The following is an 18,080-nucleotide window of genomic DNA, read 5'->3' as shown; positions in this document are numbered from 1 at the left end:
AAGTCCAAGGAGTTCATCGAGACCGAGTCTTCGTCGTCCTCGTCCTCTTCCTCGGAGTCGGACCTGGAGTCGGAGCAGGAGGAGTACCCGCTGTCCAAGGCTCAGGCGACCACGGGCTCCGCCACCTCCGCAGGCGGTGACCAGAGACTGAAGGAGGCCGGTGGCGTCCCCGCGGGTGCGGGCCCACGGGCCCCGGTAGGCTCCATCAACGCCAGGACCACCAGCGACATCGCCAAGGAACTGGAGGAGCAGTTCTACACACTGGTTCCCTTCGGCCGCAATGAACTCCTCTCCCCTCTGAAGGACAGTGAGGAGGTCAGGTCTCTCTGGGTCAAAATTGACCTGACTCTGCTGTCCAGGATCCCGGAGCACCTACCCCAGGAGCCAGGGATCCTGAGTGCTCCAGCTGCCAAGGACCCTGAGGTGGCAGCACCTGGCCACGCATTAGACACGACCCCTGAAAAGGCACTGCCGAAGTCCAAGAGGAAACGCAAGGTAGTTGTGGCCCGGCCTGAGGGAGGGGGATTTGGCTGCCCTGTGGAGGAGGGGTGGGTCTGGATTAAAGGTGGTGTAGAGGACAGACCTATCCTCCCAGCACTCAAGAGGCTGAGGCAGGAGGATTGCTGAGAGCTCAAGGTTAGCCTGGGCTACATACAGAGGAGCAAGGCCAGCCTGAACTAAATAGTGAGGCCCTATCTCAAAGAACCGCCCCCCCCAAAAAAAATATATATATTCATGTTAAGGGTAGGTACATATACTTAACTCATCTTAATTCTTTTTATTCCCTTTCCTCTCTTCTCCCTGCCCCCCATCCTCTTTCATTTTCCAAAGATCTGTGTTCCTGTCTCCTATTATCTATCTTCTAATTTGTCTTCTGTAATTATACTTTGGGCTTCTCATACAAGAGCAGTTGTGTAATATTGCAGCTTGTGTGTCTGATTTATTTGCCTAACATTGTGGTCTCAAGGTGCAATCATTTTCCTAAAATATTTCTTTCTTTATGGTAGAGTAGTACTCCTTTTCAGTTTTACAACTGAGCCCTCTTTCACTGCATGGGGGAAAAGTCACGAACAGGGAATGTTTATTGTATGCAGGCACAAGCTGAGTGGTAGGCAGGGTAGCATTGATGGTGGAATCACTTGACCACCTAGGCAGCTAATGCCCTGGTGAAGTTTCAGGCTGGTTGGTGGAAGGTGAATACCGGTGTCTCTGAGCCCCAGCACAATCTGCAGCATTGGACCTGTTGCTGAGATGTTGGGTTGATTGGGAGGATGCTGAGGTGCAGAGGGCCGAGAACAGGGTTCTGGGAGGAGGGACATTTGAGTAAGCAGAGGCCCTGGGAGGAAGTGGTACCAGGAGAAATGAGCAGGCTGAACTAGTGAGGCCCAAGTGGGAAAGGCAGGTCATGTAGAGGGAGAGCCTCTGGCTGCCCCTGCTGGACCCTCAGCCAGGTCTGCAGGGGACACCGGCATCATCTCGGGATTTTCTCTCCTCCTGTTGCTGCATCTTCAAAAATAACTTGGACCACAGTGAGAAACTAAAGACTGCAGTATTTATTAGTGGTTCCAAATTTAGGACAAAGTCATTACCAAGAACAGTGAACGTTCATACACAAGGTATGATCAAACAATACAGTGAATGCTTACATTTCATAAAGTTACTACAGTAAAAGACACATTGTCATTAGCTCTCCTCAAAATCCTCTCCTCAATTTGAAAACATCCCATCATTCTGGCCTCTTTATGAAGCAGTTCTGGAAGTCCTCTTTCTTGTGTTTAGTTGCGCTGTCCTGGCTGCCTCAGTGTCCTGAATTGATTTAAAATATTTCCCTTTTAAGGTCATTTGACTTTGGGGAAGAACCATAAGTCACACAGCGCCAGAACCAATGAATAAGTTGATCAGGACACACTGTCATGTTTTAACAGAAATTGCTATAAACTTTCTGTAATGTTCCTAATGACTTTATTCACAACAGTTAAAAACAAACATTTTGAACCTTAAGTGACTGGCCCAGGTTATGTTGCCAAAGAGAGAGCCAGGAATGAACATAGACAGCTAGCTCTCTAGCCCGAGTTTGCAGTAAGTCATCAGCTGTCTCAAATTCTTGTTTAAGGAGAAGGCATATGGTCTCCCATCTTAATGACCTATAGGGCACCCAGTAGCAGGTAAATTTATTATGAAATGTCCTAGAATGTGTTCTTCACATAGTACACTTAATTTATCCCTATAAAGTAGAATTTGAACCCCTTTCAAGTTCATGAAAAAAATAGCTTCAGAAAAGCAGCTGCTTGCCTTTCCTGTTGGTAAGGATGTGAAGATGATTTTGTCAACAGACGCTAGTATAGTTTCCGTTCACCTTTGGCCATTACTTTTCAGCACCCCACTCCCACCCCACACTGGACCCTCCTTGCCCTGAGGGTAGTCTTGTAGAGTGGAAAGTTTGAGGGTTTTGACCTCACTGACCTGACCTTTCATCCTTTTTTTACCATTTTATGGCTCTGAGACTAGCTCCCTGGGCCCTGGACCTCCTGCACAGCCATGCAGGGTGGTGGAGTATAGCGCTGTGGCTGCTATCTTGAAACTCTTCATTTTGTTTTGTTAGTGATGTAGCAGGTGTGTTCTGCTCCTCCTACAGGAGAGCTAAGTCTGCTTTTTGGCCCCTGGCACCCCCAGTCCCATGCAGCCACCCCCTTCCCCCATCTTAGTCCAGGGACCACTTAGCCTTTGCCCCTAAAAGTTCTGCACATGCAGCACTAGAAAAGCCAAGGTTGGGGTTCCCATTCTGCCCAGCCCCAGTCCATGTAGTGAGGCTTTCAGAGAGGAGATTGCACACTCCTGGGTCTTTCACCATGGGTTGATGAGCACATGGGAAGGGAAAATGCCTAATGGGACTTTCCACCCAGGCCAGCCTAGTGGCAGGTAGGTCCCACAATGGTGGAAGGTGGAACCCAATGCTGTTGGGCTTCACGTGTGCACTAATTCTGGGGCTGGCCCAGCTTTTGAGTCTTCATTGCCTTCCCAAAGGATCCCCACATGTAAAGGAACATGGCATGAAATAGCAAATAAACACCACTGTTATAGGTCAAAGGGGGAGATTATGAAGTGTCTTCTAATTGATTACTTTAAAAAGTCATATATTGGCTCATTTCTTCCCTGCCCCTTTCTTCCTGTCTTCCCCTGAACACCTCCCCATTCCTCATTACTTGTTGGTGCTCAATTATTATTATTATTATTTTTTTTTTTGGTACTGGGAATTGAACTCAGGTCCTTGCACTTGCAAGGCAGGCCACCGAACCCCTGAGCTAAATACCCGGCCCTATCAATTTTTGTAGAATGAATCAATCATCTAGGGAAGCATGTGAATAGTAACCTGAAGTTGGTGAATAAATTGGTAAGCTACATAAGCAGTACCTGGAGGTAGATATTAGTGGGCATATAGATTGGAAATATGTATGGCTATATAGACATACATGGGTATAGAGAGAGACATACATGTAGACATAGATAAGTACATAGAAAAACATACATACAGACTTATATACAGTAGGTATACAAGAATGACATACATATAAAGCTCATAATGCTCTGCATTTAAAGAGTTGTATTATTCATGGCCTTTTTTAACACAAAGAATTTCATTTACACTAAACCTGATATCAGCAAAACTCATAAGACCTAATGAGACCACAGAAAAAAGGAAAGGACGTTTTCATTCCACATTCTGAGTATTTAGGACCCAGTATTGGGTGCTAGAGGTGGAACCCCTAGACCTGCTCTCCAAGCTGCCAGGTCTCACCCTGCTGGAGTCCTGTAGAGTGACTGGGAAGTCCATACAGTGCCTGGGACATTTGAAATGGACCCTTCCTGGGGCCACTGTTGCAGTGTAAGCATCCAGGACCCCATGAGGTAGGAGCTTTGTGACACAATCCCTGCTGGAAAGAAAAAGTTGCATGGTGGTGCATGTCTGCAGTCATAGCACTCTGGGAGGCTGAGGCAAGACAGTCACCTCAGTTCAATCCCAGCGTGGGCAACTTAGCATCTTTGCAAGACACTGTCTCAAAATTCAAAAGAGGACTAATGATGTAGCTTAGTGCAGAGGCTTTGGTCCATACCCAGTACCAAACAAATGAACAAAAGTACAATCCGAGTCCTATCTTATCATAAGGTACCTTAATGATTGATTCTAAGATGTCAGGGGCTGGGAATTCTGCAAAGAGCTAAGGCACCAAGGCTTAACAGTCTGTGCCTTCCATTCACAAAAGGCAGAACTTTCAGAACAGAAAGACCCGGGCTTGCCCAGAGAATATGTGCTTTTCATACCTCAGTCTGATGCCCGGAAGTGCCCAGAGCAGTGATGCAGAGGCAACAGCTTGAATTAAAACAGGTCTGCTCTAGGACCAAATCCCGGGCAGCTACATCATTCACATATCCCTCCACGTCTTGGTCAGGGCATCACTGTGCCTCTCACATTAAGCTGTGGGCAGCATATCCCACAGATTTCCTCCTGCTTCCTTGAGGAGCTCATGGGGACCCCATTCCAGGAGCTTAGCAGGGAGGACTGGCTCTGGAGATCGGAGTCCTGGGGCTCACTGTAACCCCTTGAAATCTAGAGCTGATTGGGTTTTGCTCGTCCTCACCCAGTGTGACAATGAAGATGAAGACCGGGAGTTGAAGAAGGCCCAGGGAGAGAAAGAAAGCTCTTCACGACTGGCCACCTCTGCCAATAATACCTCGTCTGCAAACCACTGCAATATGAACATCAACAGGTATGCGCATTCCCTGGGAGGTGAGGAAGAGCTGGAGGGGCCCCGGGTCTGAAAGCCTATTCCATACTGGGGCATGATCTGATCTTTTGATGACTTTTCAGTCCAAGTTGGAAGACTTGCTTCCCTAAAGCTTATAACTATGGAGTATTATATCTCCCTGTGGCCACTCAGGCCCTTTTCTGTAACCAAATTCCAGTTACAAGAGACACACAGTTCTGCACTCCCCAAAAACTTAATGACCAGATTTTCAAGCCAATATTGTGAAGGTAGCTGCTAAACCCATGAGCACATTAAGCTCACTGCGGATGCACAACTGCACAAGAGTGGAGTCTCCAGGTGATGCCCTGATGAGGTGAGCTTTTGATGCAGAGTTAGAGAAGATGTGTGCTTCCAAAGTAAAGCAGCCACCCATCCCCTCCTCTGAAGATGGGGTCCCGGTGCCTCACCATGAACCACACCCACTGTGATGAATGATGTTGTGGTCAGGCAAGGTCCCAGGGAGGTGTCATGAGTGGCCTAACATCAGTCATGGATGCTCTTTCCATTTAGAAGCACCTCCACACAGAAGCCACTCTTCCTCTGCCGTGACACTTCTCACTCTCGCCGGTGTACATACAGGGCTCTTAAGGAGAGATTAATGTTTCTGAGCAACACATAAAAATGTAAATGGAAAGGTTAGGAAAAGATGTAGAGCAGTACTAAAAGTCAGAGAGGAAATTGGAGCACAAGGGTACGAGCACATGGGCCCATGGCAGCCCTGGGGTCACCTTGGGAAGGAAGGAGGCCAGGACACAGAAGGGCAGCACAGGAGGGACAGTCAGTCCTGCAGACCAGCCCCACTGCAAGCCTCTGTGTAGAAAGTATGGCATCCCCAATTATGGGGAAAACATGAATGGGGACATTGTGGCCCCACAGTGGTTTTAAATGAGTGGTATGGTTATATGTGTGCTTCTTTGTTAATGCATTTCATAATCTAGCCAGTCTATACCAATGACCAGAATTGCTAAGTAGCAATGAAAGTAAACAGTGTGTTTCAAAATGCCTGTAACAACTGTGGTATGAAATGAAAATATCTCTGATATGCACCAGAGATGTAATCACAGATCTTGCTAATATGATTCCAGTTTAACCATTCCTCTGCTTTCTTGTGCTCCCTTGTAATTGCAGGAAATGTTCTTTAGAGAGAAAATGAAGAGGTCAGTTTCTCCCACCCAGGTGCACAGACCTCAGATTAAAAATACTTCTCGTGGCAGAGTCTCCCAACTCTGAGAGTTTTGCTTAAGTTATGTGATCAATCAGTGCATGTGAAAAATGTGTCAAGAGTTCCTTCTGGGAACTGTGCCTTTTTCTGGTCCCTGTGCCTCTGGAATTGTGAGTGCTGAGGCAGCTTTACCAGAGTGACAACACAACCCCAGAGAGGAAGGGATGATCTGTCAGATAGTTTTCTGTGGTCAACTTGAATATGTAAACTTGCAATGATGTGGAGGGAACAATCATATATTCATAACAATATTTAATGTCATAATTGGTTTTCCATGCACAGTAAAAATTATGAATCATGTAAAATGACAGACACTGAGAAGTAGGTCTTTTTCAGTCACATTTTAAGCAACAGAGTCAGGCTCTTCACATCTGCCTTCAGCATCGGTGTCTTTACCATCAGAAGATGAGCTACTTTGGATTCACACCAAGTGGTTTCTGTAGCACATCTCCTTGCTTTTTTCCAAGTTGTTAGACACACAGTGCTCTTGGAACCAGAAACCCTATCCCCACATGTATCTATTTGCATAACATTAAGAATCTTGGCTTTGTCATTTGTTCTAGAGGTCTGTGTTTGTAATTTCTCCACTGTGACCACTAGCTAAGGAAATTGCTTTTTGAAGTGACTTTAGTGGCTTGTTTGCAGTGATAACTGACACCTACAATTAAGAGATCGTAACCCCAGGAATAATGATCAAATCTTTGCTAAGTGGATTTACTTCTCTTTGTAAACTGACTGTATCAGGTGACCTCTAGAAACATCTTAAGTTAGCAGCAACTGAGTTTACATCTGTTTAATGTGTCTGCCCCAAACACTACTTTTTTTCGCCTGAAAGTAAAGTAATTGAGCAAAACTTAACAATATAATATTTATTGCAGAAACTTACAAATAAGGGAATCCATCTTCTCTGATTATTGATTTTGGAGGATATTATATGCATGAGTAAATAATTTTGAAGGTAAAATGAGCTAAGGAATCAGACATAGTCATTTCTAATAACAGTTTCTATATTCTGTATTTATTCTGATTAGTTTAGCTACATCAGAAACCCAACAATTGACAGTTGGCTACATACTTTGCAGGTTATACTGTGATTCTGTTATTGTCTATATAACAGTTAGGATAAGCTCAAATATTGGCAAAAGTCCTTTTAAAAATGGAAAACTCATTTATCATTGTTGTTTTGAATTTCCCATTACTTGCTGCTTATTCTTGTTAGGAAAAGAAATATGTTTGTTAATTTGAAGTCCTTGGATGAAAAACCCAGAATATGAAAATATTATATTATTCTCAGTCATTTCTTTTGACACTAACTCCAGAATTACTGTTCATCCTGATAGTAAGAGTAAAGAAACAAAAAATTAGATTTGCTTATTGTTATGGTCCTAATGCCATTAAGTTGTTCCTAATAATAATTCCCAATAAATTTTTCCTACCAGCAGATCTTAAATGGGAGGTTTGGGCTATATATAAAACATTTACCTTTCTCTGTGCTACCATGTGATACTCTGTTACTATAATTTTCTTTTTTCTCAGCTTGGCAATACCAGTAAATAAAAATGAAAAAATGCTCCGGTCACCCATATCTCCCCTCTCCGATGTGTCTAAACACAAATATTCCAGCGAGGACTTAACCTCTTCCAGCCGACCTCATGGCAATGGTGTGTTCACTTCCTCTTCTTCCAACAGAAAGCCTAAGGCTGACAGCCAGCTGCAGTCACATGCCGGTGACCTCACGGTTCGTTGATACTCTTCCTTTCTCAAGTAGAATCAAAATAAATTACCATCCTCACTTCTATCTCTGGCTGGGTGGTCCAAACTCAGGTTGGAGGTCCTGCAGGAAACCCCAAAGGCAGCTTCTGGAGGGATCTAGAGGAGAGGACTTCTCCACCTCCCCACAGAGGACAGAGGGAGGAAGAACCCACAGAAGGGGAACGCCAAGCCTCCTGGCAGGATTTCAGAGCCCAAAGCAGCACTATCCCAGGGGGAAGCAAATTGGGAGTTTCTAACAAACCATCCTTCATATTGGGAAAAAGCCTGTACCCTATGGTAGTTAAAGTTGAGGCTGAACCCCACACCAAATACAGGGGGCTCCCCCTCCACGCTCGTTAACAGGTACAGTGGCCACAGTGGGAATCCCTTTGCCATCCCTCTCCAGCATTCTCAGGGCCAATTCCAGTACTCCCCTGGGAGGGCGGACAGTCATAGCTAGGCTGAGTTTGTAGTGCACCTGCTGTCCTAGCTGCAGGGTGAATTTGGGCGGCTTGCTGAATCTCTCTGAGCCCACTTCTTTATCTGCAAGTGGTAGTAATAAGACTGAAAGCCAGCATTCTCTAAAGACCCAGACCCTCTGAAAGCCTCTGCAGTCAGCGTGATATGTGTGTGTGCTCCCCTACTGCATGCTCACCTCGTGGCCCCGGACCACCCATCCCCTGAGAGGCATTCTTTGAGCCCAGGCCCCCTCTGAGTTCTGCCAGGTCACTGTGCCCATAAAACCCAGTTGGGCTTTGTGAAGCTGGCGGAGAGATGGCATTTGAGGACCAGACTTGGCAGAGAAAGGCACAAGAGAGACACAGTACTTAATGTGTTAGCCCATGAGTTAAAGATGCAAGAGAGTTGGCAGAAGGTCACACAAGACCCTAAATCTTAGCACTTCCCAGAAACTTAAGCTTCTGTACCCTCATTAAAAAGCAACTGTCTTTAATTCTAGGCTAAAAGAATCTGGAAAGCCTGCATTAGAAAAATGTGGAATAAAAAATTGCCCAGAAATATAAAACAAAACTTTTTTGGGTGGTTGTAGTTTGAGACAGGGTCCCGCTATGCAGTTTAGGCTGACCTTGAACTCACTGTGTAGACCAGGCTGGCCTAGTACTCATGGTGATCCTCCTGCCCTCAGCCTCCTAAATGCTGAGATTACAGGCATGCACCACCAGTTATGTAAACCACTTTAACAAAACTTTTCTTTGCCTCTAAATCCCTTATATCATAAACAACTATGATATTTAAAGAATTTTAAGTCACTAACTGATTTTATTTAGTAATTCAACCACCACTTACTGAGCTGGTCCTTATGTACCAGGCTCTGCTGAGTATGCAGCATACAGTGATGGTCCAGCAGCTTCTGTCCGTGCTACAGGAAGCTCGAAGTCTAATGGGGAGAGAGCCTGAGGCAGGGCATCATACACACCACAGTTATATTAATAATCATGGCCAAAAAGGAAAAAGAGAATTTGGAGTTTTTATAACAAAGTGGCTTAATCTGGTGCTGGGAGCAGCAAATTTTTTTCTGCAAAACAGGATTTCTCAACACTATTGGCATTCTGGGCAGGGTAACTCACTGTTTTACCTAGCCACATCCCTGGCCCTCCCAGTTGCAATGACCAAAAATATCTCCAGATATTACTAGATTGCCCCCAGTCGAGAATTGCTGCTTAAAAGGTCAGATAAGACTAATCACAGGCCAGTGGGCTGGGCTGTCCTAGCTACTCAGCTCTGTCATCATAAAGCAAACATAGCCCTTGTCATCAGTGACAGGTAAACAAATAGGCATGATTGGTTTCCAGTAAGACTTCATTTCCAGAAAGGACCAGGCTCAATCCACAGACCATAGGAGGCTGACCCTTGGATGTGAGCTCTCTAAAAGGCAAGGAGCAGTGTATCACAAGGTAAAGTGCATGGTTGGCTACAGAAATAGAACATGCAAAGGCCCTGGGGAAGAAGTGAAAGTTGGCCATGACTCTGAGGAACAAAGAGCATAGAGCAGCAGGAGGAAGGTCAGGCCAGCCTTGCAGGTTAGAGGCCACTTTGCTGGTTTTTCTTCTTTTACCAAGTGGGTACCATTGAAGGAGTTTAAGAACAGACTCAGAAATCTAGCATCTGGTTTTCTGGTCATATGTAATGATAGAACTGTTAAGCACAAAACTGCTCCATATTTACATACACATTTATATACATGTAGTTACTTTAGAGGAAGCAATTTCATAACCAAAGACAACTGTTTGATGATCTGTGTGTTCACACACAGTAGGTGCTGTGTACATATTTATATTTTGCATAATTCCTAGTGATTCTCTTTGGCTTCTTCTGTTATTCACAAACAGCTCCTGAGATCCCATGCTTTGTGTCCTGAACGACTTCTCTTCTGTGAGGGACAGTTATAGCCAGGCTTGTTTGCTGGGCCAGTGGCATCAGTGCCACTTGGGAACTTGGTAGAAAAATAGATTCTCAGGCCCATCACAGCCTGCTACAACAGAAACTTTCAGAGTGGACCCAGCAGACTGTAATCTCTTCCACATCATCCTGACATGTGCTTAACTTGGCTGGACATTGGTCTTGCAGACTGGGAAAAGAAAGGACCTGAACCTTAGTCCTGAGCCTCCCACATAGTAGCTATTGGAACCTGAACAAGTTAATCTCAAGTTTCCCCTTCTGTGAAAATGAGCATTTTAAGACTTTCCTTTTGATATTTATGTGTAAATGATACTGAACAACAGATGCCTTCAGGCCTAGAATGCATGAACAAGTTCAAGTTGATCATCTCTAACCCAAAAATGCTCCAAAATCTAACACTTGTTTAGCACTCATATGTTCATTCAGGCAGAAAATTCTACAGCTGACCATGTGACAAGTCACAGTCAAAAAGCACAAGATTATTAAAACTATTGTAGAAAATTACCTCAGGCCATGTATATAAGGTATATACAAAACATAGATGAATTTGGTGTCTAGATTTGGGTTCCACTACCAAGATATCTCATTATATATATGCAAATACAGTGGTGCCTCAGTTCATGAACTTAATTTGTTCTATAATATTGGAAAACATGGCCACATTTGTGTTTGTTTGGGAAAGACTGCTGCACTTGTGTTTGTCACCAGATGCAGAGAGTTTTCAAACAAAAGCAAAATTTTGCCAAACATTTCTGTTTTTGAACCAAACTGTTGTCAAACAAAAACATTCGTGAACTGAGGCACCACTCTGTTCCAGAATTTGAAGAAAAAAAATCCCAAATCCAAACACTTCTGGTCCCCAGCATTTCAGATAAGGGATATTTAACCTGTATATCTTTGCATATCTTTTTACTTACTGAGATAAAAATCTTCATCAATTCTAATATAGAACACAAAGTATTGTAGTGAAGAAAAGCTGCTATATAGTTAGCGGCTTGCTCTTTCAGCCAGGAAGGCAGTGTCTCAAAGACTTCTGTGTTTTTGTTGTTTAGAAAACAGCTCACAGCTCTGAAAATGGTGTCCTCCACAGCAAGTCACGACCACAGACAGAGCCCTGGTCTCCAGGCTCCAATGGCCACAGAGACTGCAAGAGACAGAAACTGGTCTTCGACGATATGTGAGTTTGGACTCTCTTTTTACATGGGAGGGGCACATCAAAGTGGACATTCCACAGGTAGACAGGTCATAGGTGTCTAAGGGTGTGACCATTTTCTCTTGCATGACTTGTCATTTAAATGTCCCTCTCAAATGGACTTTTAGCTTTGTATATGCCCTAAGCTCTGCTGAGGATTTTTTGAACAGATGAAAGCACCAAATGCTAATGGGTTTGCACCTAGAACATCAGAAAGCTAAAGGAAACAACACTAATTCTAAGCATCTGTTTTGTGCTCTATGAGTGGTGTTAGGCTACCAGAAAGAGAAGCATTTTTATTTTTATAAATTATAATCAGCAAAGAATCATAGTTATTAACTCCTGAAATTTTTCCTCCAAAATTTTATATCCTTTATAACAGTATAAATGATTTGTATACAGGAAAAATTATCTCATCATCCTTCCCTGGATTCTAGCTCTGAAACTCAAGTGTAGATTACAATTTCCAGCATCAATTTCAAAATAAAAGAAATGAGAACAAGAGGAATAAAAAGAACGTCCTGCCCTCGAGAGGCTGAACTAAAAATTATTTAAACTCCTAGAGAAGAAATTGGTGTCAAGAACAAGCCCAGAAGGTAGAAGATGGAGTTTCTAGGTTAAATCCTGTTTTCGGCTGTGGGTGTACTGGGAAGGCCTGGAGTGCTTATCTGTATGAGGTAGGGAGAGTAAAATCCTGAGGTGGAGCTGCATCCAACTGTAAGAGCTCCTATCCTCTGGTTGGCAGAGGCTCAAGTTAGAAAATAAAACAATTGTTCAGGTGTCCCAAGTCCCACCTTCCTTCTCAAAAGAAAGTAGCAGAGACAATGCCATCCATCCCTCTTGAGGGGCTCCTGAAGTCCAGTCAGATGGCATCTCAGAGGGGAAGCACCGGGGGAATGTAGAGGCATGAGGGCTGCTATCCTCATCTGGCACAGAGCCATGTGGTGGAAGGGCGGGGCTGGGGAGCTGCTCATCTCACAGCAGACAGGAAGCAGAGTGAAGGGAGGAGCTAGGGAGGGAGGTACATCCTTGCAGCCACACTCAGTGACCGCCTCTTCCAACCAGACCCCACCTCCTAACAGCAAGGTAGCTGTGAGCCCCCATTTACCTTCCAAAGGTTCCTACTTGTGATTCCAGGATGCTTCAGAGAACATCAAAATAGAAAACATCTCTCTTGACGTTTTTGAGACTTGAGAATGCTGAGTTGGGCACAGCCCTCAATATAACCTGGATGTCCTTAAGCTAATTAGGGTCCAGAGTTTTGGGAGTTGAAAGGCAAATCCACTTTTTTAAAAATTTCATGTAAGAAACACATTCACAGAATACTTGGTGTCAGTAAGTGGAAGGGAGCCTAGGGACTCAGCTTTCTCCCCTGAAACTCAGCCCTGTTCCACACTGGCTCTCCTCCTGCTCCTTCCACTTCATCCCCTGCTGCTTCCTCCCCACTTTCAGAGCAGAGTGGAAGTGGTCATCAATCTCCAGGGAGGACAGTGAGGGGAGGGCACTCAGTTGGCCAATGACACTTTTATTTAGGGTTGAGTGATCAGAACCATTTCTCTGGACTTTAGACATGTTAGAGTCATTTTGAAGGACAACCTTCTGAAATTTGCATTTGGAAGACATAAGAACGTGATCAAAGAGAAGGAGCATTGGACACTGAGATACTAAAAACACAAAACGCTTGCAGTAGATGGTTTTAGGAGCGCAGTATGTAAAGAAAACATAAGCTGACTATCATTTATGCCGAAAGAAGATGCAAGGAATTTTCCAAGTTGTGGATCAGAAGGCTAAGTTAGAAGTAGCAACAACCAAATGATTGTACTCAGAGCTTCAGTTCTTTGGACTGCTTACAAGAGCAGGGCTGAGGCTAATATAATTTTGTTATTATCTGTGTCAACCAAGAGGCTGTTGTCATTTGCTGTGCCCATGTATAATATGTATAATTTTTTCTGGCGAATAGCTACAATAAGACTATTTCTCCTTTTGTGGCAATAGATCTAATAAAATCAAAACAAGCTTTTATATATCCATCATACGGAGAGAGGGAGATGTTGCGTTCCAATTGCTACTTGTCCAAGTTGATTTGAAATCCCTAATGGTAACATAAACATGAGACTCAGACTGCCGCTGAAACATGGAACTAAGAAAGTCATGGGAAGATTCTTCAAGCTTGAAAAGCAAGCCATACATTGTCTGTTCCTTTAAAATAAGTGTCCCTCAAGAGAGCAGAGTGCCCTAAAATTGTGTAAAATGTTTCCCAGGCTCATGTGATGTGTGCTGAGCACCCACTAAGTATGTGGTATGGTGATGAGAGCATTAAAATAAAATGATTCTCAGCTCTTTGGTGGAGAGAGAGGCATGTGAGACCACTAAAAACCCTCGCTGCCCCCTCCTCCTCCTCCTTCTTGTCCTTCTCAGCTTCCTCCTCTTCCTCCTCCCCTTCACTTCTCCTGTTTCCCTGCCAGCAGCCCCATTGACCAAGGAGGTTCCCAGCCCCTGTCACTTTCCTTGGCATCTCTTCATTGAGGGTGTCAACAAGCACTGAAATGACTGAAGAGAGGTAACAAGTGGAAGAAAAGAGAGGACTAAATAATTATCGCCCCAATCATTTCGACTTGATGGAGATCCAGTCATAGCAGTCTAAAAAGTAACAGATGCCATACTACCATTTAGTTTTTAAAGCCACGTCATGTAGCATTTTTTTAAAGTAAACTCATCTTTTTGTATTATAAATACTTGTTAATGGTTGAATAAACATGCGATTCAGACAGCAGCTGAACCCAGTGGGCTGTCAATAACAAGTACGGAGTGAACACAGCTGAATTGTAAATAACCTTCCCAGGGGGAGTGCTTGGATTGTTTTCTATTGCTATGAAGCTGCATGCAGGTAAATTTAAATTCATGGGCTTCCAAGCCCCTTTCCTATGCTGTTTACCAATTATTTAGGGACTGGTTTGTACCTTTGAGATGCAGGTGGAACCGAATGGAATAACACTTACTTTAAAAATGGGATCCAGGTCAGCTTGTTCTTGGTAAGGTGTATACTCAAATTGGTGGCAGTGTGAATGCACCTCCTCCCCTGACATTTAGCAAATGGGTGACATTCACTACTCAACCACCATGGTATTAAGGTGACAATGGTGTGATTACCAAAGTTTGTTGAAAAATAAACCTGTAGGACTTTATGCAATGAGTGATAGTGCTTGATTCCACTCGAAGCCTGGAAACTGATCCCATGTGTGCAGAGCCATGTGTTCTAAGTCACCTGGCGTCATCATTAGTGACAGGGGAGTCTTTTAAGGACACCAGGGCCGGGAGGACTCAGTGCAGAAGTCCTAAATTCATAGAGCTATGCATGAAATGTTTGGCTGGAGCTCAGGTGCCCGCCTGCCATATTGCCATGTTGGGGAGCCAGGGAGCCCAAGTGCCAGCACTGCCTGCTGCTTCCCAAAGGATGAACCCTCTCTTGAACGACCAGCGCACACACAGCCAAACCACTGAACATTCCCATCTGTCTCCTGGCACCAATAGCAGGAGTCCAGCTCCACAGACCTCCCTGGCCACATGACCACACTGAAGACGGAGGGCCGTGAAATGTGGCTGGGAGAAAAGAATGGGATTTGGCATTTGTAATGTCATTGTGCACAGCAGTCTCCAAGCTAAAAGGATTTTAATTTTATAAACAATGGGAAGATTCCTGTATGTAAAGGTCCAGCTATCTTGCAGCACAACATGATTTAATCAAAGAAAACCAACAGACCCTTGAATGGGTGACCTTACAGCCAGGCAGGGTGTTCTCCTGGGGGGCTTGACGGTGGCCTTGTTCTCATGAGTCTTCTCTTCCCAAGATGATTCCAAGTTTGATCCACCTTTTTGTTTTCCTGGCATACATTATTAAGCCTAAATGTCTGCATAGAGGCCAGGTCCTTACTTTCTCTAAACTAAAACAAAAAGAAAGAGGAAGAAAAAAATGTAGTCAGCTTTGGACAGGGAGAGCAAGGTCATTCAGATCTCCCTGTTGGGAATGCAAGCTCTCTGATCACTTTTAGGATTTGGTAGAATTATTTTATTTTAAATGTCACGCCCAGAGAGAAACAACAATGAAATTGGTCCTCCATTTCAACAGAAAGTTGCTTCTGATTAAATAACAAAAAGCTACCTGGCTTCACCTGTGTGTCCTGGTGAGTATAGGCTGCTCTGTGTGGTGGCAGGATTGTTGCATGAGCTTCTGACAAGCCAGGTTCCAGGAACTCAGGTCCTGTCAACATCAAGGTTGTGGAAACAAAAGCTGCATTAGAATCCTTGCTGACTAAACTCAGTCTTCTTGCAGCCCTGGGTAAGTGTCACAGCATCTCTTCAAGGTCCCTGACTCCAAAATGTTCCATCAGTAGAGATCACTTGGAGCTAAGAGTGTAGCTCAGTGTTTAGCACTTGCCCAGCACACACAGAGCCCTGGATCCCATCTCCAGCACTGCAAAAACAAAAATAAGTCATTCAGTGGATGGGAAAGGATTCTTCAATTTTTCACATGTTCTCCTTTTGGAGAAAGCTTAGAGTTTGGGACACAGTCATACTTTGGGGCTCATCCAGCGTGGTCAGATGGTAAGTTCATTTAGGATGTACAGCCCCTGTCTGCTTTGGGTTTTGGTTTCCCTAAGAAAGCTGTCCAGATTTCTGCCATGTCAAGAAACCTGCCTGTTCAAACACAGCGCACTCTGCTCCCTGCCAGCTTGCCGGAAACAGGCTGGCACTATGTGGGCACCGTTTCACAGAGGCAGAATTACAGCCAGGAGCCAGCCTGCCTGCCAGCCTCTCCACAGGGGACCATTCAAAACTGCACAGCCACAGAAAAGAACAAAGAGCAAGGTTGCTTCAGTAGTCCTCTGTTGGAAGAAATAAGGGGTACTGACACCCTGTTGCTGCTCAAATCCTACCATGTGTTTGTAGGAGGAGGTGGAAGGAGGCTAAGGAGAAGAAAAGAAACACTCAAAAGGATGTTTGGATCAGTATTTAGCTCACTTTTGTTTCAGAGAGTTCTTGTCACAAGGGTACATGTGGCTACATTGTGTCTTTTAGATTGCTCTAGCCCCTTTCTCAAGAATATGAGATCTACAGCTATGTATATTTATAATGTTATATTTATAATGATTATACTTATAATGTTTAATTGAACTTCGTTAGGCTTGCTGGGAATCATCATAAAATAGCATACAAAAAGTTTTGTATTAAAAAATGGAAGATTAGATGAAAATCTGAACACTGAGATAAGTAGACTTTACTTTCATACCTTTTCTGTGTGAGACTTTGTAAGTATCAGAGTATGGTGTCAATTTTGCTTTTCCTGTGGGCTTGCATATTTCTGTGCATTGTCAGCCATGCTGGACAATCAGGTTGACGTTCCCTGATCCCCAGTGGATTTGTAATGTCTTATCTAGGAGTATGGCCCCAGAAATCACCTGAAAGGAGAAAATGGGCCAATCATCAAGTAATCTTCAGTGGCTCAGTATAGGGAGCCCTCCATTATATGCAAAATGAGAATTCTAAGAAATGTGTCCATAAGTGGCCCCTTTTCTTTCAGCGATGGAGGTTATTATTGTAGCTGCCAGGATACAGTCAGAAAATTATCCACATGCACTACTGTGAGTTTGTGACTCATCCTCCATATCGGGCTTTTAAAAATGCATTTATATGCTGCAGATAAAAATGGTATTGATTACAGAACCCATATTAGGGATTATGAACCACCCCCATCCATAAGGGTAAATCAGAAGGCTGGTGGAAACTAAAATACCATAGCTTATAACCAACAGAAGCCTTTCATGAGAATGAAATGCATTTGAAATGACAATCTGTTAGTGACAAGGTCTACAAAACAGAGCAAGAAGAAAATGGCCAAACTTATACACTTGAGTGCAGAGCAGATGATGCAGAGCATTTCGAGTTGCCGTGGAGACACTCTCTGGCTCATTGGCTGTGGTGCTGTACCCCTTCAGAAGGGACCACCACTCTTTTCTGAGCTCAAATCCAGCACTATCCCCACTTTGTCAGGTGCCTAAGTAAAACTGCAGGGTGGGGAAGACCAAAGAGGTCTGCAGCGTGCTGAAAGTTCAGTTACTGTACCCTGGTGCAGCTTAGAAGGTAACTAAAAGACCTTGTAGTCTAGGCTTTGTAGTGTAAACAAGAAGTGCTGTGGAAGACCGGGAAACACAGAGATGCACTTGGACCAAATTTATGAGTTAGGCCTGAAGATAGAGTTTGAGAGGCAGAAACATTTGCCTCATTGTAGACCTTCAGCCTTCAGAAAATGAGCAGAGAGCAAAAGGTTCCAAGCAGCAGGGAGGGCTGAGCAGAGCTGGGGAGACAAGGATGGCAAGCCATCATCAGGAGGAAGTCAGCCCGGACTTTGGTTGAGGGCCATAGTTACGAAGTGATGTGGTAGAGAGAGTGAGCGGTGAGGTCTCTGCCTCTCCTTTGGAATGTGAAGTAAATACAGAGGGTTTGAGGGCAATGAAAATGTTCTGTGATACTGTAATGGTGAAGACATGTCATTATATAGTTGTCCAAACCCATAAAATATACAGCACCAACTATGAACTTTCAATAGTGATTGTCAATGTAGATTCATCCATTGTATAAAAATAAAGCACCCCTCTAGTTCAGGATGTGTACACTTGGTGCAGAGGGTATATGA

The 18,080-nt window shown here is 44.1% G+C and overlaps 1 protein-coding gene across 1 annotated transcript in view; it reads left to right on the top strand.

Moving 5' to 3' along the window:
- Positions 1 to 18,080, top strand: part of Aff3 (AF4/FMR2 family member 3) — a 399,929-nt gene that overhangs the window by 357,919 nt on the left and 23,930 nt on the right. The window contains exons 14-17 of the mRNA XM_033761487.1: positions 4 to 495; positions 4,642 to 4,766; positions 7,564 to 7,765; positions 11,250 to 11,374. Of these exons, the coding sequence (XP_033617378.1) occupies positions 4 to 495; positions 4,642 to 4,766; positions 7,564 to 7,765; positions 11,250 to 11,374 (944 nt within the window). The remainder of the gene's footprint in view (positions 1 to 3; positions 496 to 4,641; positions 4,767 to 7,563; positions 7,766 to 11,249; positions 11,375 to 18,080) is intronic.

The sequence above is a fragment of the Fukomys damarensis genome, unplaced genomic scaffold, assembly GCF_012274545.1.
Source record: "Fukomys damarensis isolate Sample0158 unplaced genomic scaffold, DMR_v1.0_HiC HiC_scaffold_9, whole genome shotgun sequence".
Lineage (NCBI taxonomy): Eukaryota > Metazoa > Chordata > Mammalia > Rodentia > Bathyergidae > Fukomys > Fukomys damarensis.
The sequence above is the reverse complement of the archived record's forward strand: the minus strand, read 5'-3'. Positions and strand labels throughout refer to the sequence as shown.